This window comes from Cetorhinus maximus, chromosome 8 (assembly GCF_964194155.1).
Source record: "Cetorhinus maximus chromosome 8, sCetMax3.hap1.1, whole genome shotgun sequence".
In the NCBI taxonomy this organism is placed as follows: Eukaryota; Metazoa; Chordata; class Chondrichthyes; order Lamniformes; family Cetorhinidae; genus Cetorhinus; species Cetorhinus maximus.
The window spans coordinates 75,081,402-75,098,694 of NC_135886.1; the positions used below are offsets into that span (position 1 = coordinate 75,081,402).

The 17,293-nt window shown below is 40.1% G+C and overlaps 1 protein-coding gene across 2 annotated transcripts in view; it reads left to right on the forward strand.

Annotated features, from left to right (window-relative positions):
* LOC144683733 (U3 small nucleolar RNA-associated protein 14 homolog A) overlaps positions 1 to 17,293 on the forward strand; it is a 51,129-nt gene that overhangs the window by 20,744 nt on the left and 13,092 nt on the right. For both annotated transcript variants that reach the window (XM_078547065.1, XM_078547064.1), the window contains exons 7-11: positions 50 to 169; positions 2,670 to 2,764; positions 4,146 to 4,269; positions 9,967 to 10,044; positions 14,941 to 15,813. In XM_078547065.1, coding sequence (XP_078403191.1) covers positions 50 to 169; positions 2,670 to 2,764; positions 4,146 to 4,269; positions 9,967 to 10,044; positions 14,941 to 15,813 — 1,290 coding nt within the window. The remainder of the gene's footprint in view (positions 1 to 49; positions 170 to 2,669; positions 2,765 to 4,145; positions 4,270 to 9,966; positions 10,045 to 14,940; positions 15,814 to 17,293) is intronic.

Here is a 17,293-nt window from a genome sequence, read left to right on the forward strand (position 1 = left end):
AATAATCTCTGCAGAGTGATTTGTCCTTACTTTTATTTGTTTATTCCAGGCACGGACTCCCTTGGAACAGGAGATTTTTAATTTGCTTCACAAGAACAAGCAGCCCCTGACTGTGCCTATACTGACAGCTACAGAACAGGCTTCCATTCGAGCTATGAGTCTGGAGGAGGTATGTTTCACGTTTAAGGATGCACATGTTATATAGAAATTATCATTTATCTGCATTTGTTGAGTCACTGATTCAGTAGACTAATTAGACACTAATCTTTTGTCTTTGGGAGTGGAGCGCATATCAGCCAGACGGAGAGGACTAACGTGTTCTCTGCTGGCTAGAAATTAGCTAGGACGTTTTCAATCCATTGCTCAGTAGGTTACAACCACAGTATCGCACTACATTTGACATTATTATGCAGAAAAGATAGAAGGTGTGAGAAATGTGAAATGTTACTCTGGTACAGTGGGAGGTGATCTTTAGAGTTTTGCAAAGATTGTAAGGAGTTTTACTCTGCATTGACACTACATCTGATATAGGAATGCTCAACACAGTGATGAACTGGAAAGCACTAACATCTCCCTTGAGAAGACTGAGGATTCACAAAAAAGTTGTTTTGTTTAAAAAAAAATGGACCCACCCTGATGATGTCAGCCAATCTGTTTTTAAATATAATGCACATGTATCTGCACAATTAAGCCTGGTCTCCAGCATGTGTCTGAAGTATCACATTTGTAAAATGCCTCAAACCTTAAAGGCTTGCTACTTCCTGTCTGAAGTTGAGTCACTCAAACAATCCTTATCTGTTAAGTTAGTCAAGCTAATTTGATTCACTAGTCAGATATATAAGGTGTTCATAATCAGTGCCATTCATTGCCAAGTATGCCAAGATGGTGGTATTTCCAAATTACCCTCAAAGAATAACCAGTCCGAAGACCAATTGATTCCTCAGAATCTTAATTTGAAAGTTATAATATAATTTGTATCTACCCCCCCGAAAAAAGCATTTACCTGCGTATTGTCCTGATGTGTATTGTTAGATTTCTTACCTTGGACTTTCTGCTTCTGCTCCCAGCTGATGCAATTTTCCAACCATTAAAATTAATAGCTGTAAAATCATATGGTGGAGAGAACATTAAAAGGATTCAAAGTTAAAGTTTAAAGTTATCAGATTTGAACCAGTTAGGCACACTTACAAGGGATAGCTTTGAATGTTTGAACTATAGGGGAAGAAATTGAAACTTCTCATACCAACCTTAAAACGTAAAACTGGCAAAATGAGGCACAGTTTTGGGGAATAAGTCTTGAAAGATGTCCAACCTGAAATTGAGTTGGATGATTCATCAGGTGCTGAACAGAAGTTCCAGGCTTCAACGGAAAGGGCCTAATGCGTGTTTTAGGATATTTCAAGAAATTGGTGTCCCGAACAGAGGCACAAGACTCACTTGTGTATTTTAGTCATTTTCATTTAAATTTATGTGGAACAAAGAGATGCAGGAGTGCCACTCCTGGTTACAGAATGTTCCTGCTAGTCTTGTTTGGACCCCCTGCAGTTATCCAGCCTCTAGCTTCAGGCATAAATTGCGGCCATTTTTGTGCTCAAAACGGGGCTAGCATGAATTTCTACCCCGAAGATTCTCAAGTCATACCTCGCACAAAGGAAGATGGTTGTGGTTGTTGGAGGCCAATCATTTCCATCCCAGACCATTGCTGCAGGGGTTCCTCGGGTTAGTGTCCGAAGCCCAACTACCTTCAGCTGCTTTATCACTAACTGTCCCTCCATCATAAAATCAGAAGCGAGGATACTCGATGATGATTGCACAATGTTCACCATTCGCAACTTCTCGGATACTGAAGCAGTCCGCGCCCAAGACCTGGGCAACATTCAGGCTTGGGCTGACAAATAACAAGTAACATTCACTGCATACAAGTGCCAGGCAATGATTATCTCCCACAAGAGAGAACCTAACCATTTCCCCATGGCATTCAGTGACATTACTATCGCTGAATCCCCCACTGCCAACATTCTGAAGGATTCCCATTGACCAGAAACTGAACTGGACCAGCCATGTAAATATTGTGGCTACCAGAGCAGATCAGAGGCTGGGAATTTTGCAGCAAGTAACTCGCTTCTTGACTCCCCAAAGCCTGTCCACCATCTACAAGGCAGAAGTCAGGAGTGTGATGGAATACTCTCCACTTGCCGAGATGAGCACAGCTTCAACGACACTCAAGAAGCTCAACACCATCAAGAACAAAGCAGCCCGTTTGATTAGCACCCCATCTACCCTCTTAAATATTCAGCCCCTCCACCACCGACACACTGGTGGTAGTGTGTACCATCTACAAGGTGCACTGAAGCAACCTGTCAAGCCTTTTTCAAACAACACCTAGAAGGACAAGGTGCAGGTGCATGGGAACCCCACCACCGGCAAGTTCCCCTCTAAACTGACTTGGAAATATGTCATTGTTCCTTCACTGTCACTGGGTCAGAATCCTGGAATTCCCTTCCTAACAGCACTGTGAATGTACCTATACCACATGGTGTGTAGCGGTTCAAGAAGGTGGCTCACCACCTTCTCAAGGGCAATTAGGGATGGGCAACAAATGCTGGCTAAGCCTGTGTTGCCCACATTCCATGAAAGAATAAAAAAAATGTTTTCTTGTTTCGTTTAAGGCAAAAGAACGTCGAGCTGAGCTGCAGAAAGCAAGGGTCCTTCAATCATACTATGAAGCTAAAGCGAAAAGAGCAAAGAAAATCAAGAGCAAAAAGTAAGACTTTCAGCTTCAAAATTAGCTTTTTAAATGAGAAAATCTACTGTTCAGTTGACAAGATATTTGACTGAATCTTGTAGAAAAAGGACTTCTCCTGCACCCTTCAACTTGAAACATTTTTGCATCGTAACTTGGCGGAAGTGTGAACTGATAATGGTGTGAAAAGGATAGTGGGCATCTGGGACCTCGTTGATGGGTGGAACTAGCAGTGGATCTCTAATGAGATGTAAAGATTGAGAAAGAAGCAGGAATGACTGGATTGGTGAATAAAGTCAAATCAGGAACAGAAATGAGAAAAAGGGAAAGAAAGATTGAATTAAGGAAGAGAAAAAGGGACAAGAAACGCATAAATAATTAATTAATTAACATTGGACATTTTTAAAATTCGTAAGAATTTATTACCTGAAAGAATTAAACTCTGCCATTTAAATTGCTCAATTTCTGGACCAGAGAGGTTGATTGGCAATCGTTCACAATTATCATGTAATTAAAATGGTACTTGTGCTGTTAATTACCAGACATTACTTTCTGTAATGAGTTTAGTGGGCAATTAATGTGCAAATAAAAACAAGTTCTTGAAAACAACAGAGGACTAAGGCCAAGATGTTGCTTGTGTAAAAAAACTAAATCAGCCTGCAAGTTCTGGAAATTCGTGTGATATCTCTTAATCCCCTGAATTTGTCTAACTTTTGGGCATTGACATCATTCAGGACAAAGTGCCCTGCTTGATTGGCATTCCACCATCTTAAACATTCACTCCCACCACCACAGGAGCACCATTTACAAGATGCACTGCAGCAAATCAGCAAAGTTCCTTTGGCAGCACCTTCCAAATCCCTAACCCCTGCTGCCTAGAAGAACAAGGCAGCAGGTGCATTGGAGCACCAGCACCTGCAAGCTTCCCACCAAGTCACACTCCATCCTGACTTAGTGAAGGAAAGCTGATATATTTCTGTCACTAGTTCAAAATACTTAATAGCACTGTGGATGTACCTATGTCACAGACTGAAGTGGTTCAAGAAGGCAGCTCAGCACCTGCTTCTCAAGAGCAGCTAGGGATGGGCAATAAGTGTGAGCGACCTCAATAGTGGTGCACACGTCCCATGAACAAACAGTAGAAAGCACTTGATGTGTCTAAGTAAGCCATCTAACTGTCATTATAATGCATTTCCAAATCTGGCTTAATTCAGTTTAAAAATGTTAGTGGCATAGACAGTTTGGTTACAAAAGAAAAAGCACATTTATATGGACAAAGATTTAGTATATAATGGCCCTGATATAGAGATTAATCGTGAGTTTGTGTATAATGTAATGTTTTGAATGTCTATTATGACTGCCTGTAAGCAGTTTATTACGTGGTGAATATTGAAAATTGCAGATTCCACAAAGTGATGAAGAAGGTTAAGCAGAAGGAGATTTTGAAGCAGTTTGAAGAACTCAGGAAGACCAATCCTGAGGCAGCTCTTGAAGAACTGAATAAGATGGAGCAAAGACGAATGGAGGTGGAAAATAGCATCGTATTTAATGTCCTGTCATTATTCCAACTACTGGAACATACTACACTTTACATGCATTATTGCCACTATTCAGTACATCCAAAAACCAATGAGTTGTGACAATACACACTTAAAGCATTTTAATAATAACCAAAACCTTTCTTAATTGGCAGATGTGGGAGAGGCAAATTGATTCAAGGGAGGTCAAATCTACCAATTTTCCTGTGTAATCTCAATTTGGCAAGTTCATGTACACAGTTCATTCTGATTTTTAGTTACAATTTGATTTTGTTCTAGCATTTGAACAATTGTTTTGATCATGCACTGTAGTTTATCGTCCTATCCGTTGTTGAAGGTGGTAATGTATTTAGCCATGACATTATACTGTCAGCCTGATTTTGTGTTATGAATGTTTAACATAACTTCTTCTGACAGTAAAAAGGACATTAATCTGTTTATTTTAATACTGCACAGTGTAACTTTTAGGCCTTACCATCACAATGAAATGACTCCAATCAAAGCTGTGACAGCCATGGTTCGTTGATAGCCTTCTCACCTCTAAGTAAGAAGGTGGTAGCTCCAGAGATATGAGTACAAAATATCTAGGCTTCATTGAGGCATGCTGCACAGTCAGAGGTGCTGTCTTTCATATGAGATGTTAAATTGAGGGCGTTATTGACCCCCCTCAGGTGGATGTAAAAGGTTCCATGGTATTACTTCGAAGAAGAGCAGGGGCTTTATTCCTGGTGTCTTGGCCAATATTTATCCCTCAATCAACATCATGTAAAACAGATTATTTGATAATTGTCAGATGGCCCTTGTGTGCAGATTGGCTACTGTGTTTCCTACATTATAAAAATGACTTATGACTCTTAAGTACACTCTGGGGCATCCTGAGGTTGTGAAAGGTAATGTATAAATGCAAGTGTTTTTTCACAAGTGTGACTGTAATGCATCTTTCCTCCTTGACCACTCTGCCGTAATAGACAGAGTCAACTACTCCAACCTCCTCCACAGCTCCTCTGTTATCTAGCTCAATGGGACGATTCTTGTTTAATTTCATCCTTACCACTCAAATAACAGCCACAGCATCTCCAAAGCCCACCCCACACTATCACTTCTGAAGTTCCCAATGATCTATACTTGACCCCCACCCTCTTCCTCATTTAAATGCTGTCCCTTGTTAAAATTATCCAATAGAATGGGATCAGCATCCACATGCATGCTGGCCAATCTCAGCTCTACCACTCCGCCATGCTGCTCTCTGTCAAACTGCTTGTTCAACATCCAGGCTTCAATGAGCCAAAGTTTCCTTTGGTTAATTATTGGGAAGAACAAAGGAGAGCATTTCGGGAAAAGTGACCATAATTCAGTAAATTTCAAGGTACTGGTGGATAAGGAAAACAGGAGTCCTCGGATTAAGGTGCTTAATTGGGGGAAGGCTAATTATAAGAATATTAGGCAGGAACTGAGGAATCTAGACTGGAGGCGAATGTTTGAGGGCAAATCAACAACTGACATGTGGGGGGCTTTCAAACATCAGTTGATAAGAATTCAGGACTGGCATGTTCCTGCTAGGATGAAGGATAAGCATGGCAAGTTTCAGGAACCTTGGATAATGAAGGATATTGTGATATTAGTCAAATAGAAAAGGGAAGCATTCGTAAGGGCTAGAAGGCTGGGAACAGATGAAGCCCATGGAGAATACAAAGAAAGTAGGAAGAAACTTAAGCAAAGAGTCATGAGGGCTAAAAAGGGTCATGAAAAGTCACTGGCAACCAGGATTAAGGAAAATCCCAAGGCCTATTATACATATGTAAAGGGCAAGAGGGTAGCCAGGGAAAGGGTGGGCCCACTCAGGAACAGAGGTGGGAATCTGTGTGTGGACCTAGAAGAAATGGGAGAGATAATGAATACTTATCATCAATATTCACCAAAGAGAAGGACTTAGCAGTCAATTTGTCTAGGCAAGAGTGTGTAGATAGCCTGGATCATGTTGAGATCAAAAAAGAGGTGTTAGGCATCGTGAAGAATATTAAGGTGGATAAGTCCCCAGGGCCAGATGGGATCTACCCCAGAGTACTGAGGGAGGCAAGGAGGAGATTGCTGGGACCTTGACAGAAATCTTTGTATCCTCACTGGCTACGGGTGAGGTCCCAGAGGACTGGAGAATGGCCAATGTTGTTCCATTGTTTAAGAAGGGTAGCCGGGATAATCCAGGAAATTACAGGCCGGTGAGCCTTACATCAGTGATAGGGAAATTATTGGAGAAGATTCTTCGTGACAGGATTTACTACCATTTGGAAGCAAATGGGCGTATTAGTGAGAGGCAGCATGGTTTTGTGAAGGGGATGTCATGTCTCACTAACTTGATCGAGTTTTTCGAGGAAGTGACAAAGATGATCGACGATGGAAGGGCAGTGGATGTTATATACATGGATTTCAGTAAGGCCTTTGACAAGGTCCCTCATGGCAGACTGGTACAGAAGGTAAAGTCGCACGGAATCAGAGGTGAGCTGGCAGGATGGATACAGAATTGGCTTGGTCATAGAAGACAGAGGGTAGCAGTGGAAGGGTGCTTTTCTGAATGGAGAGCTGTGACTAGTGGAGTTCCGCAGGGATCAGTGCTGGAACCTTTGCTGTTTGTGGTATACATAAATGATTTGGAGGAAAATGTAACTGGGCTAATTAGTAAGTTTGCAGACGACACCAAGGTTGGAAGAGTTGCAGATAGTGAAGAGGATTGTCAAAGGATACAACGGGATATAGATCGGTTGGAGACTTGGGCGGAGAAATGGCAGATGGAGTTTAATCTGGACAAATGAGAAGTAATGCATTTTGGAAGGTCTAATACAGGCAGGAATTACACAGTAAACGGCAGAACCCTTAAGTGCATCGACAGGCAGAGGGATCTGGGTGTACTGGTCCACAGGTCATTGAAAGTGGCAACGCAGGTGGATAAGGTAGTCAGGAAGGCATATGGCATGCTTGCATTGGCAGGGGTATTGAGTATAAAAGCTGGGAAGTCATGCTGCAGCTGTATAGAACCTTGGTTAGGCCACACTTGGAATATTGCATGCAATTCTGGTCACCACATTACCAGAAGGATATGGAGGCGTTGGAGACAGTGCAGAGGAGGCTTACCAGGATGCTGCCTGGTCTGGAGGTTATTAACTACGAGGAGAGGTTGGAGAAACTCGGATTGTTCTCACTAGAGCGACGGAGATTGAGGGGCGACTTGATAGAAGTTTACAAAATTATGAGTGGCATGGACAGAGTAGATAGAAGCTTTTTCCCAGGGTGGAAGAGTCAATTACTAGGGGACATAGATTTAAGGTGACAGGAGAAAACTATAAAGGTGATGTGCGGGGCAAGTTTTTTTACGCAGAGGGTAGTGAGTGTCTGGAATTCACTGCCAGAGGGGGTGGTGGAAGCAGGTACGATAGTGGTGTTTAAGAGGCAGCTTGACAAATACATGAATAGGATGGGAATAGAGGAATACGGACCCCAGAAGTGCAAAATGTTTTAGTTGACGGGCAATATGATCGGCGCAGGCTTGGAGGGCCGAAGGGCCTGTTCCTGTGCTGTACTTTTCTTTATTCTTTGTTCTTTCTTATCATCTTCAGCCCACATTGTGTGGCTCCTTTAGATTAATTCTTCCCTTTGAAAAGAAGACTAATAAGTGATTTTTATTTACACCCAATGTACTGTTATCGAAAGATCAATGCTGTGTTTGATATTAGTCTGTCTCCTCTAGTTTCTCAGGTTCTCCACTCTGTTACCATGACATTGATAGATGGGTTTTTCACCTGCAATTTTTTTCTACACCTTTGAGTTTCTCCTTTTTTCTCATCTTTACAGATATGTCCTGAAGGTATAATTTTGAAGGTGACATGAGAACATAATTTAGGGGTCAAGCTAAAACCCTAAACTTATTGAGAGGTTTAAACCAGCCTTTACAACATCCTGGTTGAGAAACTTCATGGGAGACATGCGAAGAACAGCTCTTGATTAAAATGTTTTTTTTTGGATAGGGGAGAAACTAATACAGGTCATAATTCCCAATGACAGGAGATATAAGTAGGCCCATTTTTTTTTGAAAATAGGAGATACTCTTCCAAAAATGGTCAACCCTATCCATTCTCATTATAATTGGATTAGCAGGGAGTAATACACAGACTTAGTTAAACAGGGTTGTTTGCGTTAGGCATTCCTTTTCATTTCATCAAGCCATAAAGTTGTGGGATGTTCCATTCATCCTGTTTTAATGATAGTCGATGGCAAAGTGAATTTTGTTATTCAAGCATCATTCTCAGATCAAATTTCTAAATGTTCTTGGTGGTGGAAATGATTTACCATGAGCAAGGACCATTTAAAAACTGATGCCCATAAATGGATTTAGCTCTTAACAAACAAAATAGTTTTGTAATTGATGTTCCAAACGATTCATCTGTTTGTTTGTCTTTCAAATAATTTGTCATTTGTCTAACTTCAACCACCATATACAGCAAGGGGCTTGTTTTGTACACTCAGTTTGTAATCAATGGATCTAGAATCTTAGAAAGGAGCAAATGGTGAGTGGGGATTCTTGTTGCCACAAGTAATGTTACCCATTCTGCAGCAGAAAAGAAGCTTGGAATAGTGTTATTGCTTGATTTTAAGAGTTAAAAAGAGTAGCTACCATTAACTGCAGAAGACAGGTGGAGAGACCAAATTAGGAAGAGAAATAAGAGAGGGAATGAAACAAAGGGGAGCAAAGAAGAGAGATGCAGAAAGAAAGTAATGTGCCTCTGTAGACGGGGGTGAATATCAATAAGCTAGCTATCCCAAAGATACAGGAATTTCCATGGACATGACATCAGTAAGGATTGATCGGTTATAAGATGACACTGCTTCCTGGTCAGCACTTTATAGGTGTTTGACTGAAATAATACAGTGCTGACAACGGTTTCAGATAATTAACATTAGATTTCTATACTTTAGCAGAACATCAAACAATTCATCATTTCCACACTTCGCAATGCATTTTGCCTTATGAAAGAAAGCAAATGATCATGGAGACAATCTCTCTAGGGAACATATAATTGGCAAGCCAGTAGACTGCTTGTACATAATGACACCAGTGGTATTTATGTGCCCATAATGTTTCACATTGACACATGATCATGCTTCCGCTTGGCACTGGCATAGCATTCATTCAGTAATGCCTAAGAAAGCTGGTCATTGTTTTGTTATTGAAACAATGTCTGCTCTTTCGCAAAACAAGACTTTTAAAAAAAAACTGGATCAACAAGGTCTGTGGTAATATCCAATGCCATACTGAAAAGACTGTTTAGTTTGAGAAGCACAGTCCTTGACACAAATGAGGAACATTAGAATTTGTAAAAGAAACCAACTGACTGGACTGCTTTTAGGTGGAGATCTGTTGCACCATAATTGCACCATGTAGGCTAGAAATTACTTTTTTGCTGTTATGGAAGCCTTTGGATAACTTGACTGTGACAAAAGGTTTAATTAGCACTAGGGTTTCTGAGTGAATAATTTCAGGATCTTGTCTGAGATCAGTAGGAATTTACTCCTGAGCTAGAAAATGGAAAATGTGCAACAATCATAATGCTTAGTCTATATTTTACAGGCAACTTTATGTATGTTATAAAGCTGGATTGTTGATAGAGTATGGTAACTTTTATTTTTTATTGTTAGGAACGAATGACACTTCGGCATCAAAACAGTGGAAAATGGGCCAAATCTAAAGTTGTCATGGCAAAATATGACACTGAGGTAAGGTGTCCTTTTGGAATTGACAGCTAATGCCTAACTTGCCCAATCTTGCCCATCAATGCATTCCTAAGTAACAGAACCTCTGAATACGATCCATGAATGCTTATGCTAAGGTGTGGTCTTATGAGTAAAAGTAGAAATTGCTAGAAGTGCAAGTTTGGTCAGTAATGACTTTATTTGCAGACAGACCTTTCTAAACTTACAGCCAGTTTCTCTATGCCCTCAAATATTGCTGTCTAGTCAGGTGTAAGATGGTTTTGTAGCACTCTGATTCATTTTGAAATTGTGCCTAATCCAATATTATACATTACACAATTTATTTTGAGGTTCTAAACAGCTCATTTGTGCGTGTAGAAGATTTTTCCCTTACTATGATCTTGCATTATGAAATATACAAACATACAAAATTTTTAGAACAGGAAGGTACTAGCTGGTCCACTAAACTTGTCCCATCATAATCATATTCCATTCAAGCATCCCCAATTGATCCCCAATAATCCCAACAACAGCCATGTAACCACCTTTGAGAGACAAGAATCCAGGAAAAGAAACCAAGGTTTCAGTGAAAAAAGAATTATTGAAAATTACTCTCCAACTGTCCCTCAGTATCCCCAGCCACCCTCCCACCCAACCTACGTATTGCAAGCAAAATGAGTTCCAGGATATCAGTGATCACGAGGTGTATTACCCAACATCTCCTCTATCTTTTATGCACGGTGATACCAACCTCAGCCAAGAATATAAGTAGGAGCAGTAATCCATATGGTCCCTCAAGCCTGCTCTGCCATTCAGTAAGATGATGACTGATTGTTGACCTCATTTCTACTTTCCCACCCCACCCCATATCCCTTGATTCGCTTAGAGCCCAAAAGCCTGTCTATCTCAGCCTTGAATATACTCGTTGACTGAACATCCATAGCACTCTTAAGGTATAGAATTCAAAGGATTCACAACTCTTGATGAAGAAATTCCTCCTCTTCTCAGCCTTAAATGATTGACACATTATCCTATAACTATGCCTGATAGTTAGACTCTACAGCAGGGAAAACATCCTCTCAATTTCTATCCTGTTAAATGCTGTCAGAATCAGCTCTGATTCTTCTGAACTCCAGAGACTATGGACCCAATCTGCTCACCTCTCATCATAGGGCCAGCCCACTTATCCCAGGAATCAATCTGGATGAACTTGTCCATCTCCCATTTGCAGCAAATTCACACTCCCTGCACAAATGGACAATTTGTTTCACAGGTCAGCTGACTCTACAAAAAAAGTTTTTTTCTGGAATTTAGCCTATTTCTGTGAATACATAGGTTGTATTCATGCTCCCTGATTCTTTCTGACCTATTTAATTCAAACACTATCCACACAGACATAGTCTAGTCCCTTCATTATTTTAAATATCTCAATCAAATCTTCCCAAAGACCAAGTTTCTCTAGAGTATACAGATACAGGCCTTGTAAACCTGCCATTATAACTAAAACCTTTTTAAATGGGTAGCCTTTTCCAGAGCTTCTATATCTCCCACTATTTGAGTGGATTAAACCTGTCCGCAGTATTCCAGAAGAAGGCTAACCAAAGTCTTCTACACAGACAAAATTTTACATTGTAATGTCCAAACAACGCATCTGTTTGCCTATACCATACCCTCGTGGTGAAACACATCCTCTGTAACACCTAGGTCTCCTCATACTCAACAGACATTAGACATTGGTATATGCAAGCCCAACATTAGCCCTACTCGTATGGATAACCATACATGTCATCATTAAATGTCACATGCCAAGTGTGGATCTTTCTAACCTCAGCAAAATCTTTCTGTCTCTTGTGGACGTAAATGGCAGTTCCCTCAATGCGTTCATCCAGATTAGATACAGACACATGAATTAGGAGTAGGCCACTTGGCCCCACGAGCCTGCTCCACCATTCAATAAGATCATGACTGATCTGATTGTAATCTCAACCCGACATTCCTGTCTACCCCCAATATGTACTGTACTTAAATTTCCAGATGGAATTTATTAAGGTTATTGTGGAAAATTAAAGCTCATGATATAGGGGTAACATATTGATATGGATAGAAGATTGGCTAGCTAACAGGAAGCAGAGAGTTGGCATAAATGGGTCTTTTTCTGGTTGGCAGGATGTGACGACTGATGTGCAACAGGGATTGAGGCTGGAGCCTCAACCATTTACAATTTATATCAATGACTTGGATGAAGGGACTGAAGGAATGGTTGCTAAATTTGATGATAACCTTTCACCCCCTTGTTAATCAAGAATCTACCTAGCTCTGCCTTAAAAATATTCAAAGACTACTTCTACCACCTTTTGAGGAAAGGGAGTTCCAAAAACTCACGACTCTCAGAGAAAGAAATTCTCCTCATCTCTGTCTTAAATGAGCGACCTCTTATTTTTAAACAATGACCCTTAGTTCTAGGTTTTCCCACAAGAGGAAACGTCTTCTCCACTTCCACCCTGTCACGACCCCTCAGGATCTTGTATGTTTCAACCAAGTCACTTTTTACTCTTCTAAACCGCAGCGGACACAAGCCTAACCTGTCCAGCCTTTCCCCAGAAGACAACCCGCCCATTCAGGGTAGTCATCTAGTAACCTTTCTCTGAACTGCTAATGCATTTACATCTTTCCTTAAATAAGGAGACCAGTACTGTACACGATACTCCAGATGTAGTCTAACCGGTGTCCTGTACAACCGAAGCATAACATCCCTACTTTGTAATCAATTCCCCTCACGATAAACGATAGCATTCTATTAGCTTTCCTAATTACTTTGTTGTATCTGCACACTAACCTTTTGTGATTCATGCACTCGGACACCCAGATCCCACAAAATCTTAGAACTCTGCAATCTCTCACCAATTAGAGAAAAGCTTTTTTATTCTTCCTGCTAAAATGGACAATTTCACATTTGCCTCCATTTGCCGGATTTTACCCATTCTCTTAGCCTGTCTATATTCCTTTGTAGCCTCCTTATGCCCTCTTCACAATTTACTTTCCTACCTATCTTTGTGTCGTCAGCAAATTTAGCAACCGTTCCTTCGGTCCCTTCATCCAAGTCATTTATATAAATTGTCAATAATTGAGGTCCATCACTGATCCCTGTGGCACACCACTCATCACATCCTGCCAGCCAGAGAACATCCATTTATGCCAACTCTCTGCTTCCTGTTAGCTAGCCAATGTTCTATCCATGTCAATATGTTACCCCCTATACCATGAGCTTTTATTTTCCTCACTAACCTTTGATGTGGTACCTTATCAAAGTGCCTTCTGGAAATCTAAGTACAGTACATCCACTGGTTCTCCTTTATCTACAGCACATGTGACTCCTTCAAAGAACTCTGATAAATTGGTTAAACACGATTTCCCTTTCTCAAAATCATGTTGACTCTGCCTGATTGCCTTGAAATTTTCTAAGTGCACTGCTATAACGTTTTTAATAATAGCTTCTAACATTTGCCCTATGGTGGATGTTAGGCTAACTGGCCTGTAGTTTCCTGCTTTCTGTCTCCCCTTTTTTTGAATAAAGGAGTTACATTTGCTATTTTCAAATCTAATGGAACCTTCCCCGAATCTAGGGAATTTTGGAAAATTAAAACTAGTGTGTCAACTATCTCACTAGCCACATCTTTCAAGACCTTGGGGTGAAGTCCATCCAGACCTGGGGATTTGTCAGCCAACAGCCCCGACAATTTGCTCAATACCACTTCCCTGGTGATTGTAATTTTCCTGAGTTCCTTCCTCCCTTCCATTTCCTGATTTGCAGCTATTTCTGGGATGTTACTTGTGTATAGTGAAGACTGAAGTAAAATACCTGTTTAATTCATCCGCCATCTCACTACTTTCCATTATCAATTTCCCAGATGCACAGTCTGTAGGACCAACACTCACTTTGTTAACTCATTTCTTATTTAAATATCTATAGAAACTCTGACTATCCATCTTTATATTACTAACTAGCTTTCTCTTGTACTTTATTTTTTCCCTCCTTATTAATCTTTTAGCCATTCTTTGCTGTTTTTTATATTCTTTCCAATCTTCTGACCTGCCATCCATCTTTGCGTAATTATATACTTTTTCTTTAAGTTTGATACTGGCCTATTGTGTAACAGCCTGTATAAAGAACTAAATGTTGATTCAAGTAAGTAAAATACTTTTTAAAGGGGAAGGAAAGCCCAGCTGGAGTATAAATTGTTCCAGTGCTCCTTTTGTGTTTATAACCTAGAGCCATTTTACCCCAGAACAATAGTCTTATTATTGTTCTGCGATATTGGACACCCAAAGTCACAGGCCTCCATTGCAATCATTGTAGAGCCTTAGGGAAACATAGGGCTCCTCTCCAATGCTTACATCACCAATTTCCATTTGAGTACAAATTTTTACTTTTTGAAAAAAGTATAACATTGTATGTGTTTGTTTTTCAATAGACTTTTCTTCCTCTGTAACTTCATTAGTTTCCTTTGACTATTTCCTAAACTGAAAGTTTAGCATCTTTTGATATATAATAAAGGAATGTTGTATGCATCCAGTGGTGAAATCAAATTGATCGTTATTGTGAATAATCACACCATATGAATGCTGATAGAAAGACGAGACATGGATTAACACTGAAAATGGAACGCCAAGTTACGGTCGCCTCTCACCAATGTGCTGGACATTTTCTTCTAAAACATGTCATTAAAATACTCTAAAACATTTCAGTGTGTGATTCTGTTAAGTAAATATTCCTGCTTTCTGAATTGCATTTGGTGGCAAATGAATTTATTAATTTTTATGGAATGCAAGTACATCAGTTAGCTATTTGAAGTACACCAATACATCAACAGAATCAGATTTTATTTAATTAATTCTGTTAATATTGTCTACTTTGTTTAGGCTCGCAATGCAATCCAGAAGCAGCTGGAGGAGAACAAAATGCTTACAACAAAAGTGTTAGTTCCATCGGAGAGTGAGGAAGAAGCTGAAGCCGAGGTGGACATGGGTGATACTGTTCCAGGTTTTGTGAATGATGTTGAGACAAATATGGTAGCCAACCCTTGGATGTTGGGAAGATTGAGTACTGATGCTCAGAGTTTTGAAGCACAAGAAAGGGAGATTGCCACTCTTGTAAAGGTTGATGGAAATGAAGAATCAGATGATGGGGAGAAACTATCAGAAGATGAGGCTCTGCTGCAGGAGTTTGAGGAACGGCGGAGAACTCGCAGAGATGGTGAGCTGGCTGGATCACCTGTTATTGTAGATGAGAACAAGGATGAAGAAAATGTGAAAAATAATGATGAAGAAAAGGAAAGCACTGTCCCTGATGACCAAGGTGAGAAGGAAGAGCATCTTGAACAAGACCTGAATGAGTTTAATCATCTTTTTCAGAAATTGATTCAGAATAAATCGGAACCTACATCAAGAAACCCTAAAAAATCTCAAAGGAAAAATAAGAAAATGAGAACTAAGAAAAACAAGGAGGATGTAGAGATGTCAGAAGAGCGAGAAGAGCCAATACTAGATGAACAGTTAGAGCGCAAAAGGACAATGGAAGAGTATGAGACTTTGGGTCAGGATGAAGGCCTTGACCTTAGTGAGGCCTCAGTCTTGGATAGACAACAGATCATTGGAGATGCAGTAGATTCAGAAAATAAATCCAACGCTAAAACTGAAGTAAAAAAGAACCAGCTCATCAATCCTAAGAATGTGTTGATGGTTGCATCCAAAAGCATTGAAATGCCTTTGGTTCCAACAGCAATAAAAGAGGAGGTAAGAGAATTAATGATGGATTTTATTGAGTTTAATTCACATCAGCCAGTTGATAGAGATAACTGGGATCTGTGGTTGTTAATTTTGATTCTTCAGCCACTCATTGGTCATTTGCCAGTTTTGTTTTGGGATGTGATCTAATGGGAATTACAGGAACAGGGCAATCAATAGTTCCATTGAGTCAGTATTAACAACACTGAATCCAATGCACACTTTTTCTAATTGGCCATTTTGCTGTACCTTACCAGTGTCCCTCAAGCGTAAGAATGACCCTGAAATCATCATTATTAAAAATTTCTCTACCATTCTGAAAATTAAGATTTCCTTCAGTGTTTGAAAGTGAATGATAGGTATTGTTGGATATGGTGTTTCCTAGATACTGGGACAGATCAATCTAGCCTGTGCATTCCAGTAAGCTATAGCTAGTTAATAGAGAAATTCACTTGAATTTTGCTTCCAATTTCCACCCTTCTCTCACCTTCACATGGCCCATCTCCGACACTTCCCTTCCCTTCCTTGACCTCTCTGGCTCCATTTCTGGTGGTAGATTGTCCACCAACATTCATTACAAGCCCACCGACTCCCACAGCTACCTTGACTACAGCTCCTCACACCCTGCTTCACCTTGACCCCTTTTTTAAATCCAATTTTTAAAAATTCTTTTATTTGTTCATTTTTTAAATTCTTTTTCCCCAATTCCCCCAACTTGTTTTAATACTGTGTTTTCACAGAGCACTGACCCTTGTTCTGCTATTAACACCTTCTGCCATCTTACCTTTATGCCACTATCAGCATCATCTTTACTCTTTACTACCATTAACACTCCCTTTATCCTGTGTCCATGACATCTTTGTCAATCTCTCCTTAGCTGTCACCTATCCCTGATTTTCTATCTTGTTCCACCTGCTCCACCTCCTCTTAAGCATTATAAAATCCATCACATCATGTTTCTACTTCTCCTTAGCTCTAAAGAGTCATATGGACTTGAAACGTTAACACTCTCTCTCTCTCTCTCTCTCTCTCTCTCCACAGATGCTGCCAGACCAGCATTTTCTGTTTTTATTACATGGTGTCAAACCTGTTGTGCAAATCAGGCTTGTAAGGAGAATAATTTTCTGGTGCTTTTTTAAAATATTCGTTCATGGGATGCTCACTAGGCCAGCATTTATTTGCCCATCCCTAACTGCCCTTATTCAGAGGGCATTTAAGAGTCAACCACATTGCTGTGGGTCTGGAGCCCCATGTAGACCAGACCAGGTAAGGATGGCAGATTTCCTACCCTAAAGAGCATGGATTTTTACAACAATCGGAAATGGCTTCATGGTCATTATCAGGCTTTTAATTCCAGATTTTTTTATTGAATTCAAATTTCACGAGCTATTTACTATAGCTATTTCAATAGCTATTTACTGTTTAAGAACCAGTATAATTTCCTGAACCAAATAGAATTGTAGAACTGAGGCTGAAATTCAAGAGTTAT